The 16,510-nt window shown below is 40.0% G+C and overlaps 2 protein-coding genes across 2 annotated transcripts; both read left to right on the forward strand.

The window, feature by feature from the left end:
• Positions 1-2,479: 2,479 nt before the first annotated feature.
• On the forward strand, positions 2,480-3,244 carry LOC124259927 (uncharacterized protein K02A2.6-like). Its single transcript, XM_046694153.1, has one exon. It carries the CDS (start codon positions 2,480-2,482, stop codon positions 3,242-3,244), a length of 765 nt encoding a protein of 254 aa, XP_046550109.1.
• Positions 3,245-4,503: 1,259 nt separating this feature from the next.
• On the forward strand, positions 4,504-14,184 carry LOC124259928. The gene is made up of 4 exons (XM_046694154.1): positions 4,504-4,612; positions 4,915-5,103; positions 11,950-12,195; positions 13,078-14,184. The coding sequence occupies exons 1-4, from the start codon at positions 4,504-4,506 to the stop codon at positions 13,587-13,589; spliced, it is 1,056 nt and encodes a 351-aa protein (XP_046550110.1). The 3' UTR covers positions 13,590-14,184.
• The last annotated feature ends 2,326 nt before the right edge of the window (positions 14,185-16,510 follow it).

A 16,510-nucleotide genomic window follows, 5' to 3' on the forward strand; every position in this document is an offset into this window, starting at 1 on the left:
GAACACAGAACACAAGAAGGTCAGGAAGATGGAAACAAGGTCAAAGCAACCCAAAAGTCCACAGCTTAGAGACTGATGAACTCTTTATTGGGACAATAGAGGATAGAAAGTGTGAAAGTGGAGAAGACTATTCAGAACAATATGCAGATATCCAAGTGAACAAGAAGTTCATAGTACCTATGAAGATAGATACAGGAGCACAAGTTAATGCTATGTCAGAGAGAGACTTTCTAAAAGTCTGTAAGTTTGCAGGTCCTCTTGAGAAACCGGACACACGGCTTTACGGCTATGGACAGAAGTGCTTGAAAATTGCAGGTATGACTTACCTGGAGTGTAGTTACAGAAATGTGTCTGTATGCCTAAAGTTCTATATAGTGCAAGAAGAGGCACCCTCAGTGTTGGGACTTCGAGCTTGTGAGGACTTAAACCTGATAAAAGTCCTGTTGAACATTGAGCGCCTGGTTACCGATACAAGTAGTTCTGAGAAAATACTCAGGATGTTTCCAGATGTCTTCCAAGGCTTAGGATGTCTTGAAGACAAGTACAGTATTCAGCTTGACCCTGAAGTGAAACCAGTAATACATGCTCCACGAAAAGTTCCGATTGCCCTACATGAGAAAGTTCAAGTGGAACTTAAGCGAATGGAGGACTTGGGAGTGATCATGAAAGTGGAAAAGCCCACTGAGTGGGTAAATTCTATGGTAGTCGTCCCTAAAGCCGGTGGTGAAATTAGGTTGTGCCTTGACCCAGCTGACCTAAATAAGGCGATACAGCGTGAGCACTACAGAATGCCCACGATACAAGATGTGACCTCAAAGGTTGCTGACCACAAGTATTTCACAGTCCTAGATGCGAAATCGTCATACTGGCAAGTACAACTTGACCACGACTCCTCCATGTTGACCACGTTCAACACTCCATGTGGTAGATATAGGTTCTTACGTCTTCCATTTGGAATTAAAAGCGCCAGTGAAGTGTTCCAAAAGCGAATGGACAAAATCTTCGAAAAACTGAACTATACTCACCCAATAGTAGATGATATTCTCATCAGTGGCAGAACCATTGAGGAACATAACAAGAACCTCATGGATACTCTTGAGACTGCAAAAGAAAGTGGTATCAAGTTAAATGCAGACAAGACTCAACTGTGTTCGCAGGAAGTGAAATTCTTTGGTGAAATACTCAGCTCTGATGGCATGAAACCAGACCCGGATAAAGTTGAAGCAGTGCGCACAATGACAACTCCAACAAGCAAGAAGGAGCTTGAAGGGTATCTGGGAATGTTCACTTATCTTGCACAGTATTCCCCTTGTCTTTCTGAGAGAACTCGCATCCTGCGTGATCTGATTAAGCAAGACAGGCAGTGGAATTGGACTCCAAACCATGAACAAACGTTCCAAGAGATCAAGGATCTCATCACGAGTTCACCAGGTCCTGTTCTACGATATTTTGATTCCCAGAAAGAGGTTGTTTTGCAAGTGGATGCATCCCAGAATGGTGTTGGGGCTGTTCTGTTACAGGAAGGACACCCTGTAGCATTTGCATCCAAGTCTATGACGTCGTGCCAGCGCAATTATGCACAGATAGAGAAAGAGATGATGGCTATAGTATTTGGCTGTGAGAAATTTCATCATTATTTGATGGGTAGAAGATTTGTTGTCATGTCAGATCACAAACCATTGGAGAGCATTTTCATGAAGCCACTCCATGCTGTACCACTACGTCTCCAGAGGATGAGAATCAGACTGCAAAGGTATGATGTGGTTGTCACGTACATTCCAGGAAAAGATATTCCTGTGGCTGATGTGCTGTCCAGACACTTTATAGAAGATAAGCTGACAGACTTGAACTCTTTTGATGAGGAAGTTAGCGCATATGTTCATATGGTGACAACAGGCTTACCTATTTCAGATAGGAAGATGTCTGAGATAAAATCTGCTACAGCTGAAGATGAACAGCTGCAGGCAGTGATTAGTGCAGTGCTAAATGGTTGGGCAGCTACACATGTAGACTGTTCCGCTCAAGTCAAGGACTTTTGGACATTTTCGAGAAGAACTCTCCTGTGTTGATGGAATTGTGTACAAAGGGAAGTAAAGTAGTCATTCCCTCGAAACTCAGAGTTGAAATGCTTCAATGCATTCATAGTGGTCATCAAGGCATGACCAAGTCAAAAGAAAGAGCTAGAAAGATTCTCTTTTGGCCGTGTATGAACAAAGATATTGAGAGAACAGTAGAGCAGTGTGCAGTATGTCAAGAGCACAGGAAAAGTCCTTGTAAGGAACCCATGATCTCCAGTGAAGTACCTACTCTTCCGTGGCAAGTAGTAGCCACAGATTTATTTTATATGGATGGAAGAGAGTATTTAGTAGTAGTAGACTACTACAGCAGGTATTTTGAAGTAGCCCTGTTAACCAACACAAAGGCTTCTACAGTTATCACACATATCAAGTCCATCTTTGGACGACATGGCGTGCTACCTATGCGTGTTGTCTCTGATAATGGGCCACAGTATGCCTGCGCTGAGTTTAAGACCTTTAGTGACAAGTGGAAGTTTGAACACATAACGTCGTCACCACTGTATCCCCAGGCCAATGGTCTTGCCGAAAAGACAGTCCAAACTCTCAAGCAGCTGTTACGAAAGTCTAGGCAGAGTCATGCAGATCCATATCTGGCAATGTTAGCTTATAGGAATACGCCTATAAATGGACTCGCCTCACCAGCACAACTGCTGATGGGACGCAGGTTGAGAAGTGACTTACCGGTGCAATATGAAATGCTCAGACCTGAAGTTGTTGACTGTGATGTAGTAAAACAAACAATCTCACAGTCACGAGAGACCCAGAAAGTCTACTATGATCAGAGAGCTCATCCAAGACCACCAATACAGGTGAATGACAGTGTGAGATTGAGGCAAGGGAAGGACTGGATCCCAGCTAAAGTTGTGAAATCTGCAAGCACTCCACGGTCTTTGGTAGTAAGAACTCAAGGTGGCACAGAGTACCGAAGGAATAAGTATGACCTGATTCCAACAAAGGAAAATCTTCCTGACGACTGCAGTACCATCCAAAGTCCTGATGGAACCACTCAAGGAGCGGCTAATGCTATTCCAGAGAATGTTCCTGTACAGTCTGCAGACACTCCGCCAGACATGAATGTGTCGCAAAGCCTTGCTCCATCTAGGAACCCCATTTCATTCTCGTCAAGTGGTCGACCAATCTTCAGACCACAGCGATTCTCTGAGTGACTCTAAATTGCAATAAAGGTTTTATTTGTGTTAAAGTTTATTGTGCTCGGGGAGACAGACATTTCATTTAACAGTGTGACACTTAAGGTAGTGTTATCTTTATTTTTAGCTTATGGGAAAAAAGGGGATGTAATGGATCCTGTTTCGTTTACAGATTCGAGTTTTATATGTATTGTGAATTTGAGATTGCCGGACCAAGTTTTTGTACTGATCGTCACATGGCTGAAGTAAAGTTGGCTCGTATTGAGCTCGAGTTGTGTCATTAATACGAAGATATTACACTGTTGATTGACAAAAGTTTAACAAAGAGAGCCCAAGCTTGTTGACAACACTGTCTTGTGATGTGCGTGGTAGGCTGTCGTCTTGATTATAGTTCATGTCATTATCGATGGGCAGATAGGTGAAATCATCGTTTTCAATAAAATCAGGTAGTGTACCATCACCAGTACGGGCATTGAAGTCACCATGAATAACTATCTCACAGCTTGATTTTAAACATAAGATGTCATTCTCTAAGATATCAAATAATTCCTCCTCAGAGTGCACACTAGACCCCTCAGTGGAGAAATACACAGTTCAGACGAATAAAGGCGTTTGTCCTCCGTTATACTTTATCCAAAGAATGTTGTTGGACGCTGATTTAAGTTGAGTGACTTGCGATGAGATATAGTCCTTGACTAGGGTAAGTATACCCCCATGAGTTCCTTATTGCCCCTTCAGTTTTGCTTCTCAACTGGCTGAATTGTTGATAGCCAGGGAAACTGAACACATCATCGTGATTAACCCATGTCTCCACAAGAGATATTATATCAAATCTATTAATAAATTCCATAACACAGTTATTTCTCATTTTTCTTTTCAGTCCTTCAACATTCCAGATGACAAAGTTTAAAGTACCTGGGTTTTGATTACGGCCACACCCCTAGCTATCAGTGTTTGTGACGTTAGTACGTGGTTTCCATGGAAACGTTTTCACGGTGTATAGTTCTGTTTCATTTGAATTAAGTTTAAACAATTTATTGTCAATTTGAATCTTGTCAAAATGTAAGGTTGCATATTTACCCTCTTGCCGTGCTTTGTCCTGGAATGGTTTTAATTTCCGTCTCACTTGTCGAATTCTCTCCAGGTGCGTGCGATTGCATATTCCGGAAGAGGAAGACCCCTCTTCTAGTCGTTCGTTTTCTCCTCTTCTCTTCTCGGGACATCTTCCGGCTCTTCCACTCAGCCAGTGGAAGACGAGCGCGGTCTTCTCAAACAAGATGGCGACTGAGCAAAATGTTCTCACGATGAAGGAGGTGACAATCCGCAAACTGGAGATAACATACAAGTTATGGGTGACGCCCGATGTTTATGATCGATGCCAGGAAGGTAAACAACACTTTAAATTGTATGTTTGAGTTAGGGTTGGTACAAAAAATGTCGAACAATCCATAAGTAGGTCAAAAGTACTACACCACAAAGCTTAAGACAAAGGCTTGCTTTCATTAACTCTAAACTTAAGTCATTTGTTTATTGGCCAAACCATTGCAAGTACATGTTGTCTCAAGGTGATTTAAGTGACCTGAGAAATATATTTGCTAATGGTCAGATCTTATATCCAGTGCCACTGATCCTGTCACTGTTGCCAGAGTCCCAACGTTCAACAGTGTGAAGTCCGTTCTTTACCGCAGCAGAGCCAAAGACATCCCCACCTCTTCCACGACATCGATCTCTTGTAGATTTACCAGATGTTTACACCCAAACCACGACAGGCGAGAACTTCCTCCTTGCTGCAGATGGCCACCAAGACAAGATCCTTATCTTTGCAACTCCTGAGAACTTGCGGCCCCTGTACGAAGCTTCTATCAAGTATTGTGACGGTACCTTCGACAAGTGTCCACCCATCTATTATATACAATACATGCTTTTGTTGAGAACAAAATGTATAAGGTCTTGTGTAAGGTCTCCTCCCCAACAAGAAACAGTCAATATACGAACGCTTCTTCACCTGTGTACGAGATTCTGCAGCAGCCATCAACACTAATCTTCAGCCACACCAGGTCTTCGCCGATTTTGAGATAACAGCCCAGCACGCCATCCAGCTGACATTCCCGGCAACCCAACTTAGGAGAAATTCGTTTTTCATTATAACCAGGCTATATAGAAGAACGTCCAAAAGCATGGACTTACTACCGCTTACCGTGACAACCCAAAGGTTGGTCGACTAATTCGGCGTGCGATCGCCCTCCCTCTCGTCTCTGCACAAAATGTGTTTGAAGTGTGGTTCCAGAAATTAAAATATGCTGCCCTCAAGGACGATGTGACTACCAACTAGGTGGAGGATGATCATGGCCGTGAAATGTGGAACCATTTCAGAACCGAAGGTCCAAGGACAACAAAACATCTAGAGGGGTGGCATCGTAAAGTGAGTGATGTGTTGCCGAAAGCCACCCCAACATTTTTAAGGCCATTGGCATTTTTAAGAAGAACAAGCCTGGGTAGAGGCATGTGTTCTTTGTGAAATAAGTTATAAGTGATATGATTTCATTACTTGTATTTCAAAGTATTGATGTTGTATTAACTTGTATAACTGGATAACTTGTATATATATATAATTAATAAATGAAGATAAACACAGTGAAAAGTAGTTGATATTTTATCAAATTTCGTCTAGGATACTATTTCACAGGGAACAGAATGAGGGATTAAAGTGGATTATCACGCCCCAGTGATTTCTTCAACTGAAGCAATAAAAGTTGAGTAAGTGGGACGACCCAATTTTAACTACTCCTTTATTTGTCGGGCTTCCACTCCCTACCCTTTGTTTACATGTACACACTGGCTTCATCAGCTCACTGCTTTTTTACTCTGCCACTATGTTGTTTTCATTGTTACATTCAGTATATACACATCTCCTCTTCAAGTATCATTCCTGCTTGACAACGGTACAAGAACTTGTATCGAAACGTCGCACTCGCGAAATAAAAGCTGTTATCCATAAAGTTTGTTCTAGCTTCTCTTCAGTTAACTGTCGCCGTAACGATCTCACATTGACATTGGCCATTGTGATGGTCGATAGCAGAGGCCGACACTTCCGGGTTCGCAACATTGTCAACATTAGTCTATTTAATTTTTATTTGTTTTCAAAATATAAACAAGAGGGTATGAAAGGGGAACCAAATGACTGCAACCAACATACTAAATTTTGGATAGAAATGCAAAGCATAATTGGAACTTCTTTCCTAAGAATTCAACGAGTGCATTGCGCCCGCACAACTGGGTCAAGTGTGTCATGTGATCGTGTGCAAATAGTTCCGGCAGCAAGCGGTGTTATGTGTAATAACATTGGAGACTTATCAAACAGCGATATCATGAACGGGTGAGTAATAAAGTACATGTATAATGAGGATCTTTGATGAGTTGGTAGTATGCAGTATTCACGGTTGGCTGATGGTTGGAGTCTATCGATGTAGATAGCTTCTTGGAGTTTCCTTCTTTTAAGCTTTTGAGGTTGGTTTTAGGGCATTGGTTCTGTTTGGTTGCCCTATATTACCTGCTTATACATGTTGTAGGTGATTCTATCATATGTCACTCTGGTTGCCCTATATCACCCATGTGTTGTATTTGATTCTGTCATATGTCAGTCTGGTTGCCCTATTTTATCTGTGTGTTGTAGGTGATTCTGTCATATGTCTGTCTGGCTGCCCTTTGAATTGCTACCTGTGTGTTGTAGGTGATTAGGTCATACGTCTGTCTGGTTGCCCTTTCTTACCTGTGTGTTGTAGGTGATTCTGTCATACGTCTGTCTTGTTGACCTATATTACCTATATATTGTAAATGATTCTGTCATATGTCCGTCCGGCTGCCCTTTGTTACCTATATGTTGTAGGTGGTTCTGTCATATATCTGTCTGGTTTCCCTATATTACCTGTGTGTTCCAGGTGATTCTGTCATACGTCTGTCTTGTTGACCTATTTCACCTGTATGTTGTAGGTGATTCTGCCATATGTCTGCCTGGTTGCCCAAAATTACCTGTATGTTGTAAGTGATTCTGTCATATTTCTGTCTTGTTTCCCTATATTACCTATATATTGTAAATGATTCTGTCATATGTCCGTCTGGCTGCTCTTTGTTACCTATATGTTGTAGGTGGTTCTGTCATATATCTGTCTGGTTGCCCTATATTACCTGTGTGTTGTAGGTGGTTCTGTCATATGTCTGTCTGGTTTCCCTATATTACCTGTTTGTTGTAGGTGGTTCTGTCATATGTCTGTCTGGTTTCCCTATATTACCTGTGTGGTGTATGTGGTTCTGTCATATATCTGTCTGGTTGCCCTATATTACCTGTGTGTTGTAGGTGGTTCTGTCATATATCTGTCTGGTTTCCCTATATTACCTGTGTGGTGTATGTGAATCTGTCATATGTCTGTCTGGTTGCCCTATATTACCTGTGTGTTGTAGGTGGTTCTGTCATATGTCTGTCTGGTTGCCCTATATTACCTGTGTGTTGTAGGTGGTTCTGTCATATGTCTGTCTGGTTTCCCTATATTACCTGTGTGTTGTAGGTGGTTCTGTCATATGTCTGTCTGGTTTCCCTATATTACCTGTGTGGTGTATGTGGTTCTGTCATATATCTGTCTGGTTGCCCTATATTACCTGTGTGTTGTAGGTGGTTCTGTCATATATCTGTCTGGTTTCCCTATATTACCTGTGTGGTGTATGTGAATCTGTCATATGTCTGTCTGGTTGCCCTATATTACCTGTGTGTTGTAGGTGGTTCTGTCATATGTCTGTCTGGTTGCCCTATATTACCTGTGTGGTGTATGTGGTTCTGTCATATATCTGTCTGGTTGCCCTATATTACCTATATGTTGTAGGTGGTTCTGTCATATGTCTGTCTGGTTTCCCTATATTACCTGTGTGGTGTATGTGGTTCTGTCATATATCTGTCTGGTTGCCCTATATTACCTGTGTGTTGTAGGTGGTTCTGTCATATATCTGTCTGGTTTCCCTATATTACCTGTGTGGTGTATGTGAATCTGTCATATGTCTGTCTGGTTGCCCTATATTACCTGTTTGTTGTATGTGATTCTGTCATACTTCTATCTGGTTGACCTATATTATTTGTGTGCTGTAGGTGATTCTGTCATATGTCTGCCTCGTTGCCCTTGGTTACCTGTATGTTGTACATGATTCTGTCATATGTCTGCCTCGTTGCCCTATATAACCTGTATGTTGTAGGAGATTCTGTGATGCAGCTGTTTGGCTGCCCTTTGTTACCTGTATCTTGTAGGTGATTCTGTCATATGTCCCTCTGGTTGCCCTATATTACCTGCAACAGAGAAAGACTGAAAGATAACCGGGGAAAATGTTATAATACAAAAGGTGTATAGAGAGAAGAGTACTGGAATCGTTTCCATTTGCATATATATTTATGTACATTTTTTAATATAATTACATTTTTATGATTTGTCAGATCTGCAATGCCGTTTAAAATAGCAGATAATGTAATCACAGAATTACTACCACATACATCTTGAATAGCTTTAAGCATGATCTTTCTATGTTGATTGTATAAAGAACATTCTAAGAAATAGTGATGAGCATTTTCGCACGGGTTTCCACATGCGCAGGATGGATAAGTGATTAGCCCTACTCTGTACAGATCGTAACTTAATCTACTAGCTTCATGACGTAGTTGAGTATGTAATATGTAAATTTTCTAATACCGTAAGAAAAGTACAGTGGGGCTGAGTTATATGATGTTATTATGCTCGATTTAAACTTTGATAATGAAGTACAATTTCTTACATCTGTAGATAATTTGTTCCAGAATCTTATAGTCGATGGGAAGAACGACTCATGAGATTTTTTTATTCTTGTTCTCGGCAAGCAGATATTGCCTGAATTTCTTAGATTTTATTGACTCCTGGAGCCCACGAACTGAGGAATTATTTCTTTTAGGTTGATTGGACTTTTGTTGTTTTGAATATTATAGAACAAAGACAATTTTCTTATTCTTCTACGCCCTGATAGTGCTTACAAGCCTCTTTCATAATATAGTGAATTAAAAGAAGAATATTTGGGAAGTCCTGTAATAATGCTTGCAGTTTCCATCTGGAGCCTTTCCAATTTTAAACTTAGTGTATTTCTATGAAGGATATATTTAAGTTTTCTCATTGAGTAAATCATTTTAGAGGTTTTGGAAACAATATTAGATACATAGGAGGACCATTTGCCCTTCGATGAAAGTATTATCCCCAAATGTTTATGATCTTCTACCGTTTTAACAATCTTATCGTCAAATAATAAGTTAATCGAGCAAATATCATCTTTAAGTGAGAAAAGTACTGATTCTGTTTTATCTGGGTTGTATGATATCAACCACTGGTTTGCCCAGTCTGAGATTTACGTTTAATGAGGTTTCTATTCTGTTAATATTTCCAGAAGCCTTGTCTAATGACGTGTCATCTGCAAATAGTCGCGTTATGCAATCTAAGTCATCATCAATATCGTTTACATTAACAATGAATAAAAACGGACCCAACACTGATCCCTGTGGGACGCCAGCTTGGAGTAACCTTGGTTTAGACAGGGCTCCATTAACAAAGACCTTTTGATAGCGATTACATATGTACTTTATATAACCACTCTAAAAATCTACCTTTAATACCATACATTTCCAATTTATGTATAAGCCCTCTGTGCCAAACACGATGTTACCTGTATGTTGTATGTGATTCTGTCATGTGTTTCTGGTTGCCCTATAGTACCTGCATGTTGTACGTGATTCTCTCATTTGTATGTCTGGTGAGGTGAGGTGAAATTGGGTTTAACGTCGTACTTGAGAATATTTCGCTCATATGACAACGTGCATGCGTGTGTATGTGTATGTGCGGCTGCTTGTACTAGTCCAGACTTAAGCTGGTTTTATAGTGCTAGCCCACTGAGATACCATGCCGCAGTGAAGCATGAATACCCCACTTAGACACATTATACTGACTCCGAGCCGACCAGTCCTTGTTGTACCCATTAATGCCAAGCGCCAGGCAGGAACCAACAAGTACCATATTTTAACGTCTTTTGGTATGACGCAGCCGGGGATCGCTCTCCGGGCGGACGCTCTAACCACTACAGCACGGAGGCGGTCTGTATGTCTGGTTGTCCTATATTACCCGTGTGTTGTAGGTGATCCTGCCATCTGTCTGTCTAGTTGCCCTATGTTACCTGTGTGTTGTAGGTGATGCTGATCATGTGGAGTGGAGGCCTGGCTGCTGTCATTGTGCTCAGTCAGGCACAACTTTACTTACGTACGTCCGAGATATTCTCACGATCAACAATAACATCATGCACAGACAAAGAGATTATTGTTGACTGGCCATCATATTCTCACAGCAACACAAATATGTCTATTAAATATGCTTTTGACCTTAATATAATCATATTCTTCATGGTGATGGACAGTGAGATAGATAGATGGATTGAAGTGAAGTGATAGAGGTATTCATGTATGGATGCTCTATTTCTAGTCGTGTAGGCCGTCCTCCAAAATTAGCCCTTGATCACACAAGAAGCTTTCCTCCGTCTAATGCACACTTTACTAGGCAAACAAACTCAATATAGCAACTTTGAAAGTAACATTTATACTTTAAGGCATAATGGATTCAAAGTCTGTCCAAAGTTAAATTTGAAAACTGGAAATATTGCAAAAGAGAAGTCAAAACATAAAACCTGTCACTGAAGTTATAACATGTTCCTAGTGTTTGATGCACTGAGCAGTGATCGGGCCAGACATGCTCACTATAATCAATAGTCACTGACAATAATCAAACACATGCATCAAACATGCCACTTTACCTGTTAATGATTAATATTGAGATTGTCCGAGTTATTCCCCATTAACACCTTGAACAGTGAAATGACCAGTGGGAAGCGCTTATGATAAATATCTTATGTTTCTGTGTTCTGAGTTTTCAAATAATCAAAACAATGACAAATTTCACTAAAGCCCATCTGCCCTTTTCACAGCATTTACAAAAGTCTATCTATGATAATGACAGCCACATAAAGTGTATTATTGTAATGTAGATCACAAAAGTGAGCTCTGACAGGGGTGAGTTACTAAACATGGAAGTGCAACAGGCCTGCTAGCTAGTTGTTAACTAGCATGTGAATAGAGGTTACTTTAACTAATCACTTCAAGTTAATTCAACGTGTAATTTACCTTTTTTTCTTTTGCAATGTAATGGACTGATTGGTAGAAGGTACCAACTAGCTTGTAACATGTTTGAAGACAGAAATGACAAAAATGCCAGGTCTTTCCTTCATGTCTGTAGGTGTGGTAATTTGAAGTAATATCAGACCATTTTAGACAAATCTTTAATGGATCATTTTGTATGGCAGTTCCCTCCCTGTCAGGCAAATATTTCAGCTTTCAGACACCAGTGACTGATGTGGTTCAGTTCTGTCCTTTACTTTCTATTAAAGATCTTCAATAGTCATGATAATATAAAACTGTTGAATCTTTGCTCAGTTTGGAAGTGGCCAGACAATATTTAATGTTCCGACCATATTCACTGATTGAAACATGTTTTCCCCACTCCTTTGTTTTGTGTGATGTAATGCACAATTACGGATATGAATGTATACCATTGCCAGTCTATATGAATATGTCTCCTGTTATGGTAGAAACTCATAAATCTGAAATAAGAATTCCGTTTTTGCAGAGTGTCCTGGCAGCTGTATCTGTCGAAACAAACAGTGTGTGTCGTGCAAAGAGAACCACTATAGCCCTGGCTCAGGGTGTTTCGCGACGTGCAGTTTCACATGTAAGGAGAAGGAATGTAATGGTGTTACTGGCTACTGCACCCATGGGTGTAAAGATGGCTGGTACGGGTCTGATTGTGGCCATATCTGTACAGGATTCTGCAGCAGATGCAACAGAGAAACAGGATTTTGCGAAATAACTTCCGGTATGTGACACATATACTGTTGGCCTGCCTCTTTAGCCGCATGTCCCAAACAGCCATGTCTAATGTATTTAGATCGATGTTAGAGCATGTTATGAATCATGTTAGTGACCAGTTCAGGATTTTTGTTATGAATTTCAAGTGTTTGTAGTTACTCCCTATTTAGGTTTTATTGACTGGCATTAAACTGACAAGCACCTGTGACAGTAAAATGAGATAGAATCGAGCAGGTCAGTCAAACAACTTTTCCAGCGAACAAAGAGAGCTGAACGATATGGGGGAATTTTACATTTTTCCATTGCTAGGTAGATAAAGTACCATACCAAATTCCTCGATCCTGGTATGATGGAGACTCCTGGTCAACTTAGGGTTGTCCAGCTACATGGCCCATGCATGTCAGGAATTCTCTGGAGATAAAAAACAAGATGTCTACATACTGTTTTTTAATATAGAAAAAGAAATCTAACATAATTCACTTGTTCAGATTAAGTGTTTTGAGTGTCCAATCCCTCCCTGTGGGGATTCGATGTTAGAATGTCTCCAGCAAGAGGCATGTAAGGAACTGTGTAGTCAGGCTATGTATGTTGTTGTACTCCAACATTACATGGGTCATTGCCCAACCTGTTTTTTATGGTCCAGGGCCTAGATTTTCGAAGCTCTCTTAGCGCTAAGATAGTCGTAACTCAATGTTAATGAATGGCACTTACGACTATCTTAGCGTTAAGAGAGCTTCGAAACTCTAGGCCCTGAACATTATTTACAGGCCTTTGTCATTCAGCACGAACATTTCTGAGTACGACGTTAAGCTATTGATATAAAAGCATTGATATGATGAAACTTTTACTGTGTGTGTATTTTGGCTGACAGTTATGATTCTCATTGTAGGGTCAGAGGAGGATGGGGGGAGTTTTCTCTTTCCAAGCAAAATGTTTGGCTTTGTGTTTTGCTTTGTCGTCGTTCTGTGTGTTGGTGCGTTGATGGTCAACTGTTCGAAGAAACAGAAAAAATGCAGTGAATCCCGTGATGACGATTCCAATGACCTTGAAATGTGGCCGTCGACTCAAACCCAGCTTCACCACTCACAGGACAGTGTTCCAAGTGCATCAGTGTGGCACTCCGGGAGTTATGTTTTGGATGCGGATACTCCTGGCTGGGGTGAGGAGGAGGAATCGGAAGAAAATGAGGCAATAGCTCAGCACTCCCCCTCTCCCCAACCAGCATTCCAGGAACCGACACAGCCACCATACCACGAACCAACACAGCCCCCACACAGGGAACCAGCACATCCTCCATACCGGGAACCAGCACAGTCACCAGCTCATCCTGCACCTTCAGGCCAAACGGACGCTCCACCAGCGTACTCCTCACTCTTCCCTGACACGTCTTCCAAACACTAGCACATGCCATTTCACTCGAGGGCATGTTGTGATACAACTGAAATATTGTTCCATTACACTCACTCACTACAATGTAGTTCAGCAGGATATGTACCCGGCGTTAGAGGTAACAGTTTAAAAAGGGAGCACGTGACATGTTTACCTTATGATTATATAACTGTACTTATTGAATGTATGGGATTGGAAATTGTTGATAAGATGTTTCTCCAGAGTAAAAAGTGACATTACTCAGATAGAATTTTAATCAAGAAACAATATGTCTTTTGTTCTCTAGCATAGGCATTTAGCATTAGCATTTCAAGAGAAATGCATTTGTTCTAAGATCATTGTATATATTTAGCTCTGGGCAAGGTCTAGGTTGTCAGTCAAGGCTCATAGTTCAAGGTTGTGTCATGTCAGGTCATGGCACTAGCAATTGTTTATCATGTGATCAGTTATTCTGATTTTTGATTGGTTGATTGGCAAACAATTGACTCTGCATGTTGCACCTGAGCAATTAACCTTCACTTCACATTGGGACACAGAGATTGACAGGTGAGCCTTTTTGTTTTGGCATGACATTTTTACAGTGCTTGTTAGTACAAGTAAAATAAGTGTTATAATCCAATTCATAGTAAAAGCTTATTTTATCTTTAACAATAATTGTATTGTAATTTCTTGTAGTTAATATAAATTAAAAGTAATAATTCTATGATAGTTTAAATAAGCATTTCAAACATTATCTTTACAAAGTTAGTTACTTGCCAAATTAAATTATTACACGTCATAATTTAATTTATAACACATTATTATTTCCCAATGTGTGATTTGTGACTGACTGAATGAATCGCTGTACTGTTTGTGTACTACAGACGGTAGCGTGTATGCTGCAGTATGCCATGTGGTCTTGGAAGGGCGCCGCCATGCGCTTGATAAGCTGTATACCATATATATGTACATGTAAGTGACTGCTTGTGTATTAAGGATTTTGCTACATGGTATTAGGCTGTGTCATTCTTGGTTTTATTCTTTGTATGTAATGTGAGAATGTGTATGTAATTATGCAATATTTCAAATGAGCATTTGTATTAGAACTCAATGAAGTGTAATGAAATGAAATCTATTGCCATTAAATCTGGTGTATTGAATTCAATGTACTGAACATGACTTCTGTTATTTCAACATGGTGTAATGATTGATATGTTAAGTATGTCATGAATTTAGATGTGATGTGTTGAATGTCACGTTATTGTTAACTATATTATTGCATAAATGTTCCAGGCCACTAAGTTATCAGTACCATGCTGGATCACCAGAAAAAAACTCTCACAATACTCTGAATAAAAGATTGACCCCAGTCGATATTTGAATTTATTAAAATTGTGTATTTAGTTAGCCTATAGTAGTCAGTAAGCTCTCTTTGGATTTCTTTGAATTCTGGCACTTTCTTTTGTGATCTTCTGGTGAATATATAATGTTTTGTTATTAATGTGATGATGTATAGTGGGTTATTCCTTTTTTCGGTATAGCCAAGGAAACAATTTATTTTGATCTATATTTATCCGAGCTTCCTATAACAGCCAATGTTTCAGATCATTCCAAACAGAGCGTATATAATGGCAGTCCCAGAACAAAGGGATTCCTTTTCTGTAGAACAATAGCTGCATAAATCGCTTTCAACGTATCCCACTTTATAAAGGCGAAAATATGTGGGTAAGATATTATGCAAAATCTGATAATGAAACCATTGAAACTGGGTAGAATCTGTGCATTGAGACATAAATAAATCATAGCTTGTGCGTTCTCTGTCGTTAATATGGGATAATATATGTTCCCATTTCCCGAAATGTTGGTCTTTACACTGATGCCTTTTGTATCAATATTTTGTAGAAATATTGTGAACCTTGAGAGTTTTCAATAGATGAGCAATGTGGAATGGTAGTAATGGATATGCAATTTGATTCATTTTTGTTTCCTACAATATTGTTTATGTTTAATATACACAAAGAACTTAATTAAGCACCCCCTGTATTTGGCAAGGATAGGTTTTCAAAACATGCCTAAAACTTTTGTGGTGACCACAATGGAGTTTTTCTGACCCGTATGATCCGTTGACTCATGAAAGACGACAAAATGATTGGAATCCATATGATTTTATGATGATAACCGCTCTGTTTAAAAAAAACCCAGTGATTTTCACACACACCGTGTCTGTACAAGTATGGCCCTGGAATGTTTATTGTTGAATTTACTGATGAATGTGAACATTCAAAATGTCATTTTGCGTGTCGTACACGATTCAAGGTCAATACCGATGGATAACTCCATATGGCTGTATGACAGCCAGCACTCTCCTCCCCGTCAGCCTCCTGATCCTCTGAAGGGGCAGTCTAAGCCATTCCTCGTGCAAAGCAGCTTCCAGTTGGACCAGGTTCTATACAGGAGGATCCCTTTGTTGCACACAACGACCAATCATGTCCCAGATAAGCTCCAAAGGGTTAAGATCAGGGCTCATTCAATTGTGAGATATGTCAGGGGGTGCTTATTATTACGTTCTTTGTGTATAGATTGTATGATGCCTAAATGATCTAAGTAGTTTATCACGATGGAGTTAAGCTTACAAAAGTCTCTATGGGCGTAAAATTGTCTCTTTTCGTCAATATAATCGTTTATGTATCTTACGCCTATTTTGTACAATTTTTCTACGAAGATTGTTTTATATCCCATTTGTATGTTATCATTAAACCAAACTGATTGAGCCATCAGAACAAGTTAAAGTAGTTTTGTTCAAACCCTCTATAAACAACCACCAACCTTGTAGTATCTTTGTAAAACGGATTATTTATGTTGACTGACTGACTGACTGAGTATGGTTTTACGCCGCTTTTAGCAATATTCCAGCAACATCACGGCGGGGAACACCAGAAATGGGCTTCACACAT

The sequence above is a fragment of the Haliotis rubra genome, unplaced genomic scaffold (assembly GCF_003918875.1).
Source record: "Haliotis rubra isolate DU_JTF1 unplaced genomic scaffold, ASM391887v1 Scf742, whole genome shotgun sequence".
Lineage (NCBI taxonomy): Eukaryota > Metazoa > Mollusca > Gastropoda > Lepetellida > Haliotidae > Haliotis > Haliotis rubra.

What these genes read in the sequence shown, in the direction of transcription:
- LOC124259927 (XM_046694153.1), top strand. Translation starts at nt 2,480, where the DNA reads ATGCGTGTTGTCTCTGATAATGGGCCACAGTATGCCTGCGCTGAGTTT.
- LOC124259928 (XM_046694154.1), top strand. Translation starts at nt 4,504, where the DNA reads ATGGCGACTGAGCAAAATGTTCTCACGATGAAGGAGGTGACAATCCGC. An exon ending in TTATGATCGATGCCAGGAAG is followed by an intron (nt 4,613 to 4,914) that starts GTAAACAACACT and finishes TCTTTACCGCAG; the next exon opens with CAGAGCCAAAGACATCCCCA. An exon ending in ATTTTGCGAAATAACTTCCG is followed by an intron (nt 12,196 to 13,077) that starts GTATGTGACACA and finishes TTCTCATTGTAG; the next exon opens with GGTCAGAGGAGGATGGGGGG.